We start from the raw sequence: 16851 nt of genomic DNA on the forward strand, positions 1-16851 counted from the left end.
TCTATCTATCTATCTATCTATCTATCTATCTATCTATCTATCTATCTATCTATCTAATGAATGAGTGTTCTATCCACATATTTGCCTGCATGCCAGAAGAGGGCCTCTGATCCCATTATAGAGGGTTGTGAGCCACCATGTGGTTGGGGGAATTGAACCTGGGTCCTCTGGAAGAGCAGCCAGTACTCTTAACTGCTAAGCCATTTCTCCAGCCCCTGAAATTTTTTTTTTATTACCATATGTGGTAGACTTCATCTTCTAAAGATGTTTGCAACGTCTCCCTAAATTTGACCAGTCTGGGACTGCTTCAAATTCAGCACCATGGAAGTGATGCTCATCACAAAGTACATTCTAATTGTTGATAGACCCATAGCTTGAGACCTGAGCCACCACCTGAGAATGCCTGACGGGAGACAGTGAAATGGTTCAGCAGGTAAAGGTGCCTGCCTCCAGGACTGACAGCCTGAGTTGGATCCCTGGACCCATACAGTTGGGAGGAGAGAACTGACTCCAGCAATTGTCCTCTGACTTCCACAAGCATACCACGGCATGTATACATACAGACACACAAAACGTTATTTAAAAAAAATACTATTTGGAGGCTCCCAAGTAATGAGAAAGCCAAGCAAGTTCAGGACATGTGCTGTTGCACCAGTTGGCATTCCCATTTTGGGGGGAGGGTAAGGAGGTTCAAGTCAGGGTTTTGCAGTGTGGTTCTGGGTGTCCTAGAACTTGCTTTATAGATCAGGCTGGCCTCGTACTCACAGAGATCTGCCTGCCTCTGCCTCCTGAGTGCTGGAATCAAAAGTGTGTGCCACCATGGCTTGACATTCTCATTTTTTAATTGTCTTAGCTCAGACAGGACCAGGCATCAGTGAAAGAGATGTCAAATGATTCCAGCTCCCGGACACTGAGGCCACTCCATGACGTCAGGCCTAGATTTCCTGGCCCATGGGACCTGGGAGTATCATGGGGTAGTTTTAAGCTGCAAAATATTGGGCTAATTTGTTGTTTAGTGATAATAAGCAGAGCACCATCTGTCAACCTACTCTTGACACCATTCTGTGATGTTTTTCAAGAGTATATATTACACATTTCCATCCTTTTTTTTCATATCTAGAGACATACAGTAAATTCAGAAGTTATTTGTTAAAACCACGACCAGTCTTGAGACTCAAATCAGAAGTGCTAATTAAAAGGAACATATGTAGAACTCATGGCTCTCAGGCTATGGCTGAATACATTTGGCTAGAAACTGCTATGTGTGTCAAAATCGCTGATATTTGTCACTACCTGGGACAGTGCTTGAATTTTAATTTATGAATCTTGCTGCTATTGGTGATAATTAACAGTCAGCTGCACAGCCACGAGGCCATGAGGGAATTTCACCCGTAAACATGATTATCCACAGCTAATTAAGACAACTATAGTTTAATAAAGTGTATCCAGTGTGAATGAAGATGGAAAAGCCCAACACAAATCAGTGTTTACACTACTTGCTCATATAGTTTTGAAGAAAATTGATGCCTTAGGCCTAGATATACACATGGAACCCAGGCACAAACCAAGATGATTCAAATTCCCATAGACACCTACCCTTTCTGTACTGACAGAAAAGCTGCAAAAGATCAGTCCAAAGCATAACCTAAAATTACTATTTTATTTCCATAAACCACCATCCTATTACTCGGCAAAAGAGACCATATCACTTGCTATCTTAATTTTTTCTTCCATGGACAGCTCCCAACAGAACTCTAAGACGGTGGTGAGAAGGTGTTTTCACTTTTATAAGGTGCTTTAAATTTCTGTGTACATGTATGACCCTGCTTAAGGGTGTGTATACTACATGGGTGCAAGAGCCTGGGGCGGGGAGGGGGGGAAGGGCTTTAGATCCTTTAGAACTAGAGTTACAGGTGGCTGGGAGCTACCATTTTGGGTGCTGGGAACTGACTCCTGACCCTCTGCAAGAGCAGCAAGTACTATTTGAGCAGCAAATACTATGGCTAAGCTACCCGTCCAGTCTCCCGTTTGTTTCTCTTGTTTTTAAAAATCAAGCTTACTAAAAAAATATTTGTGTATTCACAGGAGAACTTTTCTCTGGATTAAGAAGTTTTTGTTTGATTGTTTGTTTTTGAAAGAGATTGTTTTGAAAGATTGTTTTTTGTTTATGTAGTCCTGGCTGCCCTGAAACTCTTCGTAGACCTGGCTGGCCTTGAACTCAAGAGAGATTCACTTGCCTCTGCCTCCCAAGGCTCCACCATGTTCAGCATAAATTAAGAAGTTTTAAAACAAAATAACAAAAATCTTTTCCCAACCTAAGAATCATTATATCCCCAGTTAGAGGCTATCTAACTACCCACACCCTTCAAACTGCACCCAAAGCCACCTTTCTTGGGTAGGCGGTCTTAACAAAAGTCCTTTTAGTTATAAAGGAAGCAACCGTGGGTTTTTGGAGCCCTAAGAGGAGAAAGTGAACAAATATTAGGAAACTGAGAATACTATTCTATAAAACATATTTTAAAGTAAAAATGAAATAATTAGGTTTTAAAATTTATAACTCTTCAATCTGGGAAGTAAACAATGACGCTGTTATAAACAGGTCTTATTTAGGAAGCATGTGGGATAGTTAGAGTCAAGAAGCCGAGAAGAGAACACTGGCACCAAAATTAAGGTTTTTAAAGAGATGGTGCCACGAGAGGGATGGGCTCTTGGGAGTAACGTTTGTCAGAACACTATTCCATGCCAAGGGAAAGGGGAATGCCTGGGCCAGGCTCTAATACAGTGAAGTTACTCTTGTTGTACCTAATGGATGCTGGACCACAGAAATGACACCCACCCCCCAAGTAACCGAAACAACCCATTCCCCAAGCCTCAGTATGTGGGACGTCTCCTACCCGCGGCAAAGAGGCGCCCCAAATCAGACAAAGCCCCAGACCTTCACCAGGCAAGCTAGTCTCCCGCTGCACTTTCATTCCAGCCCAGCTCTGTCCTTTTGGAGGTCTGCTCCCACCCCACAGGCTCTTCAGTTCTCTCTAGACACAGCCCGGCACACCCCTCCCGATAACCAGTGCCCTGTGTAGCCCAGGGCTCCGATCTCGGGATCAAACCTCCAAACCTAATGTTGGGATCCCACTCGCAGCCGCGTTTTTCGCAGCCACTTTCTGGTCAGTACAGCCCGGACAGAGGCTCGCTCCCAGGTCACCTGCTGGACGCCTCAGCTCGCACCTGGTGGACCACACTCCCCCGTCGTCCTCGCCCCGGCGCCGCGAGCCAACCTGAGAGCTCGGCCTCTCGGGGACGACCGTCACGCCCCGACGCGACGCGGAGCTCCAGCCGCCAGGATCTTTGCTCCTCTGGGCTCCCCAGGGCCACCTTCCCCTCGGCCGCCTCCAACCGTCTCAGCCCCACCGGACGCCGCCATCCCTGACGGCCGCACTGGGCACAATTCCCGCCGTTCATTGGCTGTTACCTAGGCAACCGCGAGCAACGCCACTCCCCATTGGTCCAGTCCTCCTCCGTGCCATCTTTGTGAGGGGCCTGGGCCAAAGATCTGAAAGAGGGGTGGGGCTGAGCCTGCTGTCCCACCTCCGTAACCCCAATAGAAAAGGAGAACCCAGGCTTCACCTCTCCAGAGACCCCCAGGCAGAAACTTTAATCCCACCTAAGCCCGAACGTGTGTTCAAAGTGGCTACCAGCTCAAGAGGTTGTGATTTTTAGATTCACAAACAGCTCCGCCGCTAAGTATGACGAGAACCTAAATCCAGCTTTCGAAGCTCAGCTTTATAATTAGGGAGGCGCTGCACTTTTGCCTTTAAAGGGACTACTCGTTGTGTCCCCCATTCTCTGTATTTAAAATATATTGCCATCATTGGAACAAATTTTTCCAAATACTGTTCCCAAATATCCGTGTAGTCCTATGTTTTGTTTACTGAACTGTGTGCGAGCAGCGTGAGAGTTCTGCTGGGCTTGGAAAGCCACTGTCGTTATTGCCTCTCTCATGAGGGCTTATTACACGCGCGAGGCACGGAGAGACAAAGCGAATTACTTCAGATTGTTTTTTCTGGATTGGGATTTCTTCAGCCGCAGGCTAGAAAATGATAATGATGACAATAATAATGGCCTTTTCAGGACTCGTATGAGAACACAACGCAAAAGGAATGGTAGTCGGAAGTTATTTTTAAAAGATTTGAATTCTGTGTTCACATACTATCTCTGTTACTGATTGGGTTTGTTTTTGAGTAACTTAGTAAGCTCTCTAGCTTGTAAAATAAAATCTGAGCAGTAGATTCAATAGATTTCCAACAGTTGCTTGGTAATATAAGCTAAATTGTAGACTGTGGATTAAAGTTAGTTCAGTCATTGAGAGAATGAAATGTAAGGAAAGGGACGTTATTAGAATTCGTGTTAGGAAAAATGTAGAAAAATGAGATTAAATCACAGATTCTGTGGGGCTACATCATGGAAAGACCTGTAAATTAGCAAGATGTTTAGTTTCTTAGTAAGCTGTCTTATTGGGTAAGGACTAATCACGCAGTGTCCAGCATCGCAGGAGTTAGAATGGCAGTTAAAAGAGCTAACCCATGTAAGATGTTTCAAACAATGCCCTGTGCATACTTAGCTCTGGGTGAGTGCTAGCTCTCTGTATGTATCAGGGCGTGTTTTGACATGCTTACATGAAAGGGAAATCAAGTTCTAAGTGGTAGACACAGAGATAAAATCTGAGGGGATTTCTGTAGAGAAAACTCAGAATTCCAGGGAGAACTCTTGAGTCCTGGATCCTCCCTTGATCATAATTTTAACTTCTTAATCTAAATGAGATGAGTAATGTCAAATATCATTTCCATGGTTCTGAGGACTCATGAGGCAGACATCACTGCATTAGTTAGGTAGACATCATTCAATTAGTTGTGACTGAAAGGCCAGTGGAATTCTATATAGATCTCTGGCTGCCATGCTTTCTCTCTCTCTCTCTCTCTCTCTCTCTCTCTCTCAGAGGGGTTCATTTGGGAAAAAAAAAGCCCAGGATATTCTCATACATACAACCAAGCAATAGCTCTTTTAATTCAATGCTTCTAGTGAGTAGGACCAAGAAAGCAGGATTATGGGCGCTGGTGAGATGGCTCACTTGCCACCAAGCCTGAGAGCTTGAGTTTGACCCCTGGAGCTCACACAATGGAAAGAGAACTAATGGCTGTCCTCTGACCTCAGCACATGCACACACATGTGACACACACACACACACACACACACACACATATTCAGAAACACACACAAATTAAATAAATATAAAATATTAAGGTATGATTATAAAGTATTGGCGGTTATGTGATTGGCCATCTTCTGTGAAACTCTTTCTTCCAGCTGCTGGCGACTCAGAAGAAGAAAAACAAAAATGTACTTAGCAACAATTTCAGCAGTTATGAAAGGGGAATGTTTAAGGAGGGCTTTTAATGTCCTGAGTACAATGCTAAATGCTTTATTTATAGAGTCTTTTCTCAATCAAATGAGGTAAGGGTAGTAATTACCATTTTATAGATTAGGAACTTTAGAAATTAACTTCTTTTCAATTGGAATCACGGGCTGGAAAGATGGCTCAGAGATTAAGAGTGCCGGCTGCTCTTCTAGGGCTCCTGAGTTAGATTCCCTGCACCCACAGAGCGGCTCACAACCATCTATGGTGAGATCTGGGGCCCTTTTTTGGTGTGTGTACATGCAGATAGAGCACTCTACATATAATAAATACTTAAAAAAATAAGAATCGTTTATAGAACAGAGTTCAGCCTCAAATGTCTCTGATCGCCAAGCCCGTGTTTCTATGTATTACATTTTACACTTAAAAAATAATTGTTATTATTTAAAAAAATTATTTGTTTATTTTTATTTTGTATGTATTGGTATTTTGCATGCATGGATATCTGGGTGAGGGTGTTGAATCCCCTGGAGTTACAGACGGTTGTGAGCTGCCATGTGGGTTCTGGGAATTGAACTTGGGTCCTCTGAAAGAACAGCCAATCTTAACTGCTGAGCTATCTCTCCAGGCCCTATTAATAATAATAATAATAATAATAATAATTATTGTTGTTGTTGTTGTTGTTGTGTGTGTGAGAGAGAGAGCACGAGTGAGGAGGCCAGGAGAGAGCTGGAGTTAGAGATTGTGAGCCACCAGGATGGGAGTGCTGGGAACTAGGCACTGAATTCCATTCCTCTGCAAGAGCAGCAAGTGCTCTGAACTGTTGATCTATCCCTGCAGCCCCCATTCTCCCCATTCTTCACTCATGTCTGGGTTTGGAGTGGATGTGCTCCCACTCCTTTCCCTCTATCAAGCTCTTTCCTGCAAAAGAAACTCAAAAGCTCTTTCCTGCAAAAGAAACGTGTCCTCCAGGTACCTGTCACAAGCCCTCTGCTGGTTCACCAGGCCTTTAGCCTTTACCTCTGCTTCCCCTAGGTCAAGTCAAGCAGGCTGTCCTAAATAGGCTTTGGCCTTCTTCCTCTTTTTCTTTGGCAATGCCTTACGTGCCTTTTCTTTCCTTCTTTCCCCTTGTGATTCAGTTACTTCCTTTAGGAGTCGGCTCTAAGTACAGGCTCTGTATACAGCTTTTGCTCACTTTCTTAAGTCTATGAACTATCATAGACTTGAGCTAATATTGTTAGCTCTTTATGTCCTACTGTCCTCAAACGATGTTTATCCAGAGTGGGGACAGAGGCCCATTTTCTCCTTCCCTTTACTAATGGAAACGAGAACCAACGATGTCTAGACATTAAAGTGAATAATGTCAAGCGCTTTTTATTCTCAAGGGACCAAAGCTTTCCTCAATGATCAGATAAAGCATTGACTCATTTGCGCATACACTACGTAAACTGAATGAGGACTGGGGTTTTTAAAAGTTACTGAGATAGTATGGGGGTGAACGGGACATCTTTACTTCATTGTTGTCTCTTCAATTCTTTGAACATAGTAGGTGCTTGGTGACACAAAAATGACTTTTTGCAGTCTCACGGCCAGTTCCTGATAGGCAGTCAATTAGCAAGTGACTAAGAAAGCTGCTATTAGGAAAGCGTCCTACGCTCTGTCTGCCAATTAGAAGCTGGGGCGGGGCTAGGGGCAGAGGGCGTGCCTGAGCCAGGTTTGTTGCTTGGAGCATGCGCAGTCTTCACTGAGGGTGACGCGAAAGCTGTGGAGGCCGTGATTGCGTAGACGCAGGTTCTGATTGGCTACCGTTCGAGCGAGAGGGGCGGCGCCTACGCGTCGCCAAGTAAACAGGGCAGGCTAGGGGCGGAGCTACGGAGGCCCCGCGTCCTGGTTGGCCAGGAGGGAGGTGGGGAGTGCCGTGGATTGGTCGCGTCCGCGAGGCGCTGGTGTGGAGCGCGCCGGGTCCCCGAGCCGGCGGCCTGAGGGATGGACGAGACGAGCCCGCTAGTGTCCCCCGAGCGGGCCCAACCCCCGGAGTACACCTTCCCGTCGTGCTCCGGAGCTCACTTTCCGCAGGTACCGGGGGGCGCGGTCCGCGTGGCGGCGGCCGGCTGCGGCCCGTCTCCGCCGTGCTCGCCCGGCCACGACCGGGAGCGGCAGCCCCTGCTGGACCGGGCCCGGTGCGCGACGGCGCAGGGCCAGACACACACGGTGGCGGCGCAGGCCCAGGCTCTGGCTGCCCAGGCGGTCGCGGCGGCGCATGCGGTTCAGACCCACCGCGAGCGGAACGAGTTCCCGGAGGACCCCGAGTTCGAGGTGGTGGTGCGGCAGGCCGAGGTGGCCATCGAGTGCTGCATCTATCCCGAGCGCATCTACCAGGGCTCCAGCGGAAGCTACTTCGTCAAGGACTCTCAGGGGGTGAGCGCGGGGGAGCGGTCGCGGCGGGGGCGGCGCCCCGGACCGGGGAAACGGAGACTCCGGAGGGTGCAGAAGACAAACTTCAGCGCCGGCCCCCGGCGGGAGTGGGGATGCTCCTGGGGACTGGAGATGGGGAAGCCTCGCGGGATGACAAAATCAATCAGAACCTTTCTGTGTGTGTGCTGGGGGCGGGGGAAGGCGTGAGCGGAAAGTGAAAAGAGGAAATTGACCAGATGCGGGGCTAAGAAGTGCTGACCGGGGCTGCTTTCCAGTCGGTCCCTTAGCTTTAAACTATTGGGACGAGTACCCGGTCCTTGCCTCCGGACTCCGGGCTTTAGGCCTATTCTCTTTCACCGTTTATTTATTTATTTTAGTTTGGCCCAAAGCCGTGTCTTCCAGTTCTGTGGGTCAGTTGACCTGGTCACGGGCTCTGAGGATTTAATTCCAGCCTCTGTGTCGTGGGGTTGTCTGTGCGGGGATCCTAGTTTCCTGTTAACAGTCAATGGTGACCGCGTGGGTGGACGTATCAGTGTCATCTGGCCTGGTTATTGCTCACTCCTGGGAAAAGGCGCACGTCGTAGCTTATGCTTCCTCAGTTTAGGATGTGGAGCTTTAAAAACACAAGACTGTCTCCTGCCCTTTAATTTCTCCCCCAAGCCTGTCAGCAGTTTACTTAGCGAAGGCAGAGTTTTGCTGACCTTAATTTTGTCCGTTGCTTTCGTAGTGGGGTTATGGAAGTAGGTAGGATAATGTGGGGCATGAGGTGACCAGGGCAGCTTCTGAGAAATTTAAATTCGTAAGAATTTAAAACTTTGAACACAGATAAGACCAGAGTTATTAGAGGAATAGTAGGTCAAGATATGTCAGTGCCTTCCTGTTGATGGTTTCTGATGCGCCAGAATGGTTCATGTTTTAAATGTACTCTTGTTACATGGATTAAAACAATGGGTAATTCCCTTGCATTCCCTACCCCACCTCCCCAGGGTTTCTCTGTGTAGCCCTGGCTGTCCCTAAAAATCATGAGTAGACCAGGCCTTGATCACCCTGCCTGTGCCTTCCCCGCGCTGGGATTAAAGGCATGTTACCACCACTCTGCAGCTGGTCCCTTGCATTTTTGTGTGTGTGTGTGAATTGTGTATATATAATCTTAACTTTAAAAAAATTAGCCAGGCGTTGGCGAAAGCCTTTAATCTTAGCACTTGGGAGGCTGAAGCAGGAGGATCTCTGTGAGTTGGAGGCCATCCTGGTTGACTGAATGAGATCCAGAACAGCCGTCTCAAAAAGAAAAAAAATTACTATTTAGGATTTCACTATGTAGCCCAGACTGGACTCTACCTCATGTTTCTCTTGCCTGAACCTCCCAGGTCCTTTGTGGACTCTTTGTTCATCTTACTTTTTAATTTTTAAAAATTTTATATTATATATATTGATATTTTGTCTTTATTTGTGTGCACCATGTGCAATGCCTGATGCCCAAATAGACCAGAAGAGGGTGTTGGATCTTCTAGAACTGGAGTTAGATGGTTGTGAACTATCATGTGGGTGCTCAAAATCGAACCCTGGGTCCTCCACAAGAGCGACTCGTGCTCTTATGTAAAAGTAACTTTTATTCTCCTGATTTGTCCTCTTAGAGGCTTAGTGCCCCCATCTGCTAATCTAGGCATAGTCCTGGAAGCTTCTTCTAGCCTCTGTACAACCTAATCTAGGCCTTGAATGTTTTCAGGCTCTGGGACTTACTGCTGAATAAACTCACCCTTTCTAGTTCTTTCTGAACTCTGGCTGGCTGATTCAACTCAGCTGTTCTGGCTCAAACTCCTCTCCTAGCTGACTGATTCAATCTGGTTTCTTTCAGATTTTTACAGAAATGCTCTGCTTGGTCTCAAACTAACGCTAGCTATTTGTTCTAATCATCTGGCTCCTTGTCATCCTCTGGCTCATTCTGTCTTCACCTGTGTCTAGCTTGTTCTCTCTAACCTGTCTCTGCAAAACTCTCCCAGTAAAACTGCCTCTGAATTCCATGAACTGCCACAAACTCAACTCTCCTGCACTGCCTCTCAACTCACTGATTCAACCGAACTGACTGAACAGCACTGACTAGAACGCAGAAATCTGTACATCTTTGTCTCCTGAGTGTTGGGCTTAAAGATGTGGACCACCATACCTGGACCTAACCTTTTCTTCACCTGGATCTTGCTCTATACTAGGCTGGCCTTGAACTCAGAGATCTGCTTTCGTCTGTCTTCAGGGATTAAAGGCATGTCTGTATTCCAGCCAGAGTAACCATGTTCTGAATTAAAATTTTTGTATACTCTTAGCTTCTGGGCCATCTCTCCAGTCCCCATGTGTGCTTTTCAGATGGGTTGCATGCTGTTGTGTGTAGGTGGCTAGGATGGGTTGTGATGTTGTAGCTCTTGATAGAATCCATTGAATAATCCATTTACCCAGAGAATAGATTACAAACACCAGAGAGCAATTCTGTCAACTGTGTTTGTATAAACTGGATTGGAGTAAGCGCTGAGAATATGCCCAAGGCCCCCTGATTCATCTCCCAGCACAACAAAACAACTCGGCAAGATTTTATCTTTTTCATTCAGGAACAGAATGGAATTAAAGGTAGGAGATGTGTTTTGGGGGCAAGTGGGTTATGGTAGCATGTTGGCTGGTTCTTTCAATAGCCACAGGAAGAAGATTATTATTTTTTTCTCATTTAGAAGTCTGTCAGGTCAGCTGGGAATCGATCTGGTGCTCTGATAGGTGGGACTAGTGGGATCTGTCACCTCAGAACATACACAGAGGACTGACCAGAGGTGTGTGTGTGTGTGTCTTGGGTGTGTGTGTGTGTGATGTTTTCACTTTGCTTTTTGTGGTGTTTAGGATCTCTCATTTTTGGCTATGATTCTCTGTTAAAGGTAAAATCTACATACAGATGTCAAAAAATACTAATATGATTGGCCTATTCTCACTGAAAATGTGGCTTAGGACAGAGGACCACTTCCTAAATTCTTGTGTAGGGTTAGACTGGCCCACAGACACACTGTAGTTTGATTTGTCACCTTAGAATCTGCCCCAAATGTATATATTTTATTGAATTAATGCGTAAGTAGTGCTTACTGGCCAGTGCTGTTTTTAAGCATTTCATGAGCATTAACACTTATTCCCTATAACCTCATTAGCGGTTGGTACTGTTGGTGACATTGGGTGCAGTGTGGCTGATTTGTACCAGGTCCCTCCCCTAGTTTGGCATCTTGGTTCCTAGGTCGTGCTCCTCACCATAGTACTCTTCAGAGGCAGTCAGGCCTCTGAATTCAGTTTTTCTTTGAAGCTCTGTGTTGGTTAGTATCGGACTTGCCTGTGTGTGACATATTTTTTAATGTTATTGACAAAAAAGTTTATTATCTGAAATGTAAGGGAAGTCTATCAGCTTCTCAGAATCAGTATGGTTTTTCATTCACTTCAATCCCAGATTTCCCTGTCCCTAGTGTGTGGCCTATACTTCATCTTTTAAGATAGCTGCTAAAGCTTACTTGTTTGTCAGCTATTGGAAGAAGGGAGAGAAAGAATATGTCTCAACCCTTTTGGGCCCTTCCTAGAAGTTGCACCAGATTTTTCTGCCTACATCTTATTGTCCAGCACAGAGTTGTAGTAGTTAGTTGGGAGCTGTAGTTTTTGTCTTGCCTGAAAGATAAATTAGACGTCTTATATCAGGACAAAAGGGGAAACAGGAGGAACCAGTAGTGTGTGTAATAAGTACTTTTGGAACAGTCTGAAAGAGTCTTTAATTTTTCAAGATTAATTTTTTTTATCTCACTATGTAGCCCTGGCTGGCTTGGAGCTTACTGTGTAGAACAGGCTGGCTTTGAACTCACAGGTTCACCTGCCTCTGCCTAGTTATGGCTGGGATTAAAGATATACAACCTATTTTAACTTTAATTTATTTCACTTATGGGCGAGTCTGCAGGTTTTTATGCCACCTGTATGTGGGTGCCCTCGGAGGTCAAAAGTGAGTGTTGGATCCCCTGGAGCCAGGGCTACAGGCAGTTGATATGGGTGTACCTGATGTGGGTGCCAAAAATGGTGCTCAGGCCCTCTAGAAGAGCAGGGAGTCCTCCAGCTCATTCTGAAAGAGTCTTGACTAGGACAGTCTTGATTCCACTTCCTAGTTTATGGTAGTTTCTGCCACAGGATGATCAAGTAAGGGCCTGAACAGTAAAATGGAAAATGCTAGGTTAAAAGTTGTCATGGTGATGTGTGTTCACATTACTGCTCCTTACTTTCATCTTTGCTGCTTCAGATCTCATGGTCACTCAACTATAGATGTATTTTCTTAGCGTTTACTCTTTTATGATGTACACATTCCCAGGAGTTGTAGGGCATGTGATCTAACTAGTTTAAGAAGATTAGTGAGCCAGGCATGGTGGTGCAGGCATCTAACCCCAGCTCTCAGGAGGCAGAGGGAGGAGGAGCTCTGTGAATTAGCCTCATTTATATAGTGTGTTCCATGCAGCCAAGGCTACATAGTAAAGTAAAAGTAAGATCCTATTATTAGAAAAGGTGGTGATGGTGATTAAATGAGATATCACACATGAAAGCCATAAGTAGTTCCTGATACTTAGCAGGAACATACTCAAGAGTTTTTCATTTTGTCCCTTGATTTTTGTTTCTCCTTTAAACAGGGTCTCAGGTAGCCCAGGCTGGTCTCAGTCTAACTATGTAGCTGAGAATGACTTTGTACTCTTGATCTTCCTGCCAGCACCTCCTGAATTTCTGAAATTACAAGCGTGTTCCATCCTACTGCTACATTTTGTCCTGTTTTACAGTCACGTGCCTAATGACCTCTGTATTAGGCTTTCTTGGATACATGTGCTATATAAGACAGAAATAGTATAATTTTGAGAGGATGTTTTTGTAACCATCAAGAACAGCAATTCATTAATGCTATTGATTTTTGTATGAAGTTACCAGTTACAGAATCTGCATGGTTATCTGTCCACATATTCTAGGAACTTTATATTGTATCAGTGATTTTCAACCTTACTGACTTTTATTGCTTATTTGATTGACTTCATTTCTTTCCATCCATCCATCTACCTACCTACCTACCTATCTATCAAGACAGGTTCTCACTGTGTAGCTCTGCCAGACCTGGAATTTTGTAGACCTGGGTTGGCATTTAACTCAGAGATATCCATCTGCCTCTGCTGTGTGAGTGCTGGGATTAAAGGTCTTTGCCACCACTCCAGCTTGTTTTTATTGTTTATTTTTTAAGGCAGGGACTCACTATGTAGACCTGGCTGGTCTGGAATTCACAGTGACTGACTGCCTCTGCCTCCTGAGTGCTGAGATTAAAGATGTGCATCACCAGGTCCAGCCTATGATTTTTTTTTTTAAATCTTTTTATTTTATGTGTTCATGTGCCTCTAATAATAACATTATAAAAATGTTTTTCTTGTTTGCATGTATAGTCAGAAGAAGCAATTCAGTATTTGAATATGATGTAATTTTCATGAGAAAATATTGGTGTGTGGAGTTTGTTTAAAAGGCTGAAAGTTAGGACCAGTCAGATGGCTCAGTAGAAGGTGCTTACCACGAAGCCTGAGGGCCCAAAAACCGGTGTGGTAGGATAGAATTGACTTCCTAACTTCTCTTCTGACACCCATCCAAAAGAATTCTTACATCCTTCCACTTGGTTAAGAACCATATTGATAGCCATCACCAGATCTTAAGGAGCAAACACTTTAATGATATAATGAATGTTCTATATCCTGTATAGATGTAGGTCATAAGATTTAAACTTTATCTGCCATCTGGTACAGGGAGCTATCCCACGACCAAGTTATGAGTAAAATAGTTGGCAGAGCACAGTAGTTCTTAGAGTGTGGACCAGGGACACTAAAAATTTCTTTTGAGGGCTCAGGGATGAGTATTTTCATAATAGTTGTAAGGCTTTATTTGCTTGTTCTCACTCATTTCCCTTTGTGTGTAGAGCAGAGAAGTAAAAAGGTCACATGATGTGAGATACCAAAACCTTGAATACCAAGGAAGGTATGAGAAGGCAGTGGTCTTCTAGTAACTCAGATACTACGTAGTTTTGCAAAACTGTTTTGAAAATGGTTATTTTCATAAAAAAATTGGTTATGTTAATATATAGTGTTTGTTTTTATTAAATGAATAGTTTCAGCCTTTCAGCTTTAATTCAAATACAGCAAGTATAGCTTTTACCCACAAAAATGAAAGCTTTTACAGGAGCCTAACTTGACTGTCATCTGGGAGGCTCCAGCCAGCAGTTGATCTGAACAGATGCTGGGTCTTGCAGCCAAGCATGGGGTGGAGCTCTGGGGGTCCTGTGGAAGTGTTGGGGGAAAGATGGAAGAACCTGCAGGGGACAGGAACGTCACAAGAAGACCAACAGAGACAGCTAACCCAGTCCCATGGGGGTTTTCAGAGACTGAGACACCAACTAAGGAGCATGCGTGATCTGGACCTAGGCTCCCTGCACACATATAGCCTCTGGGTGGCTTGGTCTTCATATGGGGCACCTGGCTAGTGAAGGGGGCGTCTGTTTCTAACATGGACTCTATTGCCTGCTTTTGGATCATTTCCCCGTGGCAGGGCTGGGTTGCCTGGCCTCAGGGAATAAAGATATATGCTCAGTCTAGTCCTGATATGACTTGATGTACTGGTCAAGTTGATATGGGGGAGGGCTCTCCCCTTTTGGGGGGGGGGGAAGAAAGAGGGGAACAGAGATGAGGAGAAGGGGAGAGACTGGGAGGAGAGGAGGGAACGGGTTACCTTTGGATGTAAAGTAAATCAACTGGAAAAAAGAAAAGAAAGCTTTTGGGGAATCTTATTTTATTGTCTGCAGTGGTCAGAAGGCAGGGTCAGATACTTAGAAACTGGAATTACAGATGATTGTGAACCACCCTTTTTGTGCTGGAAAATGAACCTGGGTCTTTTGCAAGAGTAACAAGTGTTCGTAGCCACTGAGCCATCTCTTCAGCCCAGAATCTTTTCAAAATGATTTTTTAATTAATACTTTAAGAATTTCACAGAGAGCTGGCCTCGTTGACACACGCCTGTAATCCTAGCATGCAGGGAGGCAGAGATAGGCAGATCTCTGTGAGTTCAAGGCCAGCCTGCTCTACAAAGCGAGTCCAGAACAGCCAAGGCTACACAGAGAAACCCTATCTTGAAAAACTAAAAAGAAAAAAAGAATTTCATAGTGTATCTTGATCTTATTCACATCCCCCACTTCCTCCTAGGTCTACCCCCTCCACACTGATCTCCCTTGGAGTTTTCTTCTGAATTATTTTAGTCTAATCTGTGCTGCCTTCTATTCTTGGAAGCGGGCCCTTCTCTGGAGTGACCTACCAGGGATCACACATTAAGAAGACTGATTCCCTCTCTTTGGGGAAGCTTTTTTTTTTTCTTTCTTTCTTTCTTTTTTTTTTTTTTTGGTTTGGTTTGGTTTGGTGTTTTGAAACAGGGTTTTTCTGCCCTTGCTGTCCTGGACTCCATTTGTAGACCAGGCTGGCCTCAAACTCACAGAAATCTGCCTGCTTCTGCCTCCTGAGTGCTGGAATTAAAGGCATTGGAGATCTTAATAATTTTTAACAGTTTAAGAGAATCCTAGTACTATGCTACCATGACTGTCGTGAAGGAAATCTTGAGATGAAAAAGTGTGAGAACCTTCCATTTATGTGTACCAAACATAAAATTTATTTTGAGTGTTTGCACACATATGCACAGCATGCGGTTAGAGGTCAGAAGACAACTTGTGAAGTCAGTTGTCTGCTTCAGCATTGTAGATTCTGAGATTTGAATCCAGGGCATCAGACTTGATGGCAAGCACTTTTAACTTGCTTGAGCACTCTATCCCCTAAACATGAGAGATAAAACAACCAAGTAAAAGATAGAGCAACCAGACTTTTTTTTAAAACAAATATCATTTATTTATTATTTATACAGCATCTGCGTGCGCACCAGAAGAGAGCACCAGCTCTCACTGTAGATGGTTGTGAGCCACCATGTGGTTGCTGGGAAGTGAACTCAGGATCTTTGGAAGAGCAGCCAATGCTCTTAACCTCTGAGCCATCTCTCCAGCCCAAACAACCAGACTTTTAAAAGTCACCTCTGTATATATCATTGTGCATGAGTGATTTACTTGAACTAAAGTTTTAAAAGTTCTTGGAAAAAAAGAGGTACTTCCTTCGTTTTCTTTTTTCTTTTTACTCTGTAGCCCAGGCTGGCCTTGTTTGTCATCTTCCTGCTAGGTTACAGGCATGCACCACCACACCTGGATGGTTTTGATTATTGAGAGAGGGGGTTCCAGCATTGTTTCCCAGGCTGGCCTTGTACCTCTGGGCTCCAGCAGATCTTTAGTCTTTCTGGTGGGTAACTGTGCTGCAAATATATCACATTTGGTCTTTTCAGGGGTCTCTTTATTATACCCTTATGCTAGTCAGTGCTGGTTAGCAATAGGAACTTAGGTTCCAGTAATTGATTGTGGGTTCTGACACCAGCTTTGAGAAGGCTCTTGGTTCCTGGTACAGTTCTGTTTTTATTCATGGACTACTATGACCTTAGGTATCTTACATTATTCTATGTTAAACAGGGAGAGTAGTAAGTGGGTGTTAAGGAAAGATGCTTTAAAAATCACTGCTAAACAGATACAGTCTTCTGGGTGTAACAAGAATTGACTATCTAGAAAGAGAGAATGATGAGGAAAATCAGTCATTTTCTTTTCTGGCTGAATACTGGTAGGTTTTGTTTTGTTTTGTGTTTTTTTTTTTTTTTTTTTTTTTTTTTTTTTTTTTGAGTGGTTTTAGATACTCTGTGAAGAGGAGAGTATTCTTGATTTGTCAGAGCATATGCACTCAACATGGTTTTGAAAATTAGGACAAAGGCCTAATTTCTGTCGAGGAAACCTACCACATGCTTAGACAAACTAGGCCCTGATCAACTTTTAGCAGAGCTGAGTTGCACTGAGGTCTATTCTTAGTCCTAAAAGCCATGTGTCTCCCTCT

At 44.4% G+C, this 16851-nt stretch overlaps 2 protein-coding genes across 6 annotated transcripts in view; one reads left to right on the top strand and one right to left on the bottom strand.

Annotated features, from left to right (window-relative positions):
- Morn4 (MORN repeat containing 4) overlaps positions 1–3428 on the bottom strand; it is an 11022-nt gene extending 7594 nt beyond the window's left edge. The window contains exon 1 of one of the 4 annotated variants that reach the window (XM_055630026.1): positions 3276–3428. The gene's annotated coding sequence lies outside the window, so the exon portion shown is untranslated. Of the gene's footprint in view, positions 1–3115; positions 3161–3202 lie in introns of those variants that run through there. The other 3 variants (XM_055630024.1, XM_055630025.1, XM_055630027.1) reach the window with 3 other exon arrangements.
- Positions 3429–7337: 3909 nt separating this feature from the next.
- Pi4k2a (phosphatidylinositol 4-kinase type 2 alpha) overlaps positions 7338–16851 on the top strand; it is a 31606-nt gene continuing 22092 nt past the window's right edge. The window contains exon 1 of one of the 2 annotated variants that reach the window (XM_055630019.1): positions 7338–7828. In XM_055630019.1, the coding sequence (XP_055485994.1) occupies positions 7397–7828 (432 nt within the window). In that variant the 5' untranslated portion in view covers positions 7338–7396. The remainder of the gene's footprint in view (positions 7829–16851) is intronic. The other variant, XM_055630018.1, reaches the window with a different exon arrangement.

The sequence above is a fragment of the Psammomys obesus genome, unplaced genomic scaffold (assembly GCF_907164565.1).
Source record: "Psammomys obesus unplaced genomic scaffold, mPsaObe1.curated_primary_1811, whole genome shotgun sequence".
In the NCBI taxonomy this organism is placed as follows: domain Eukaryota; kingdom Metazoa; phylum Chordata; class Mammalia; order Rodentia; family Muridae; genus Psammomys; species Psammomys obesus.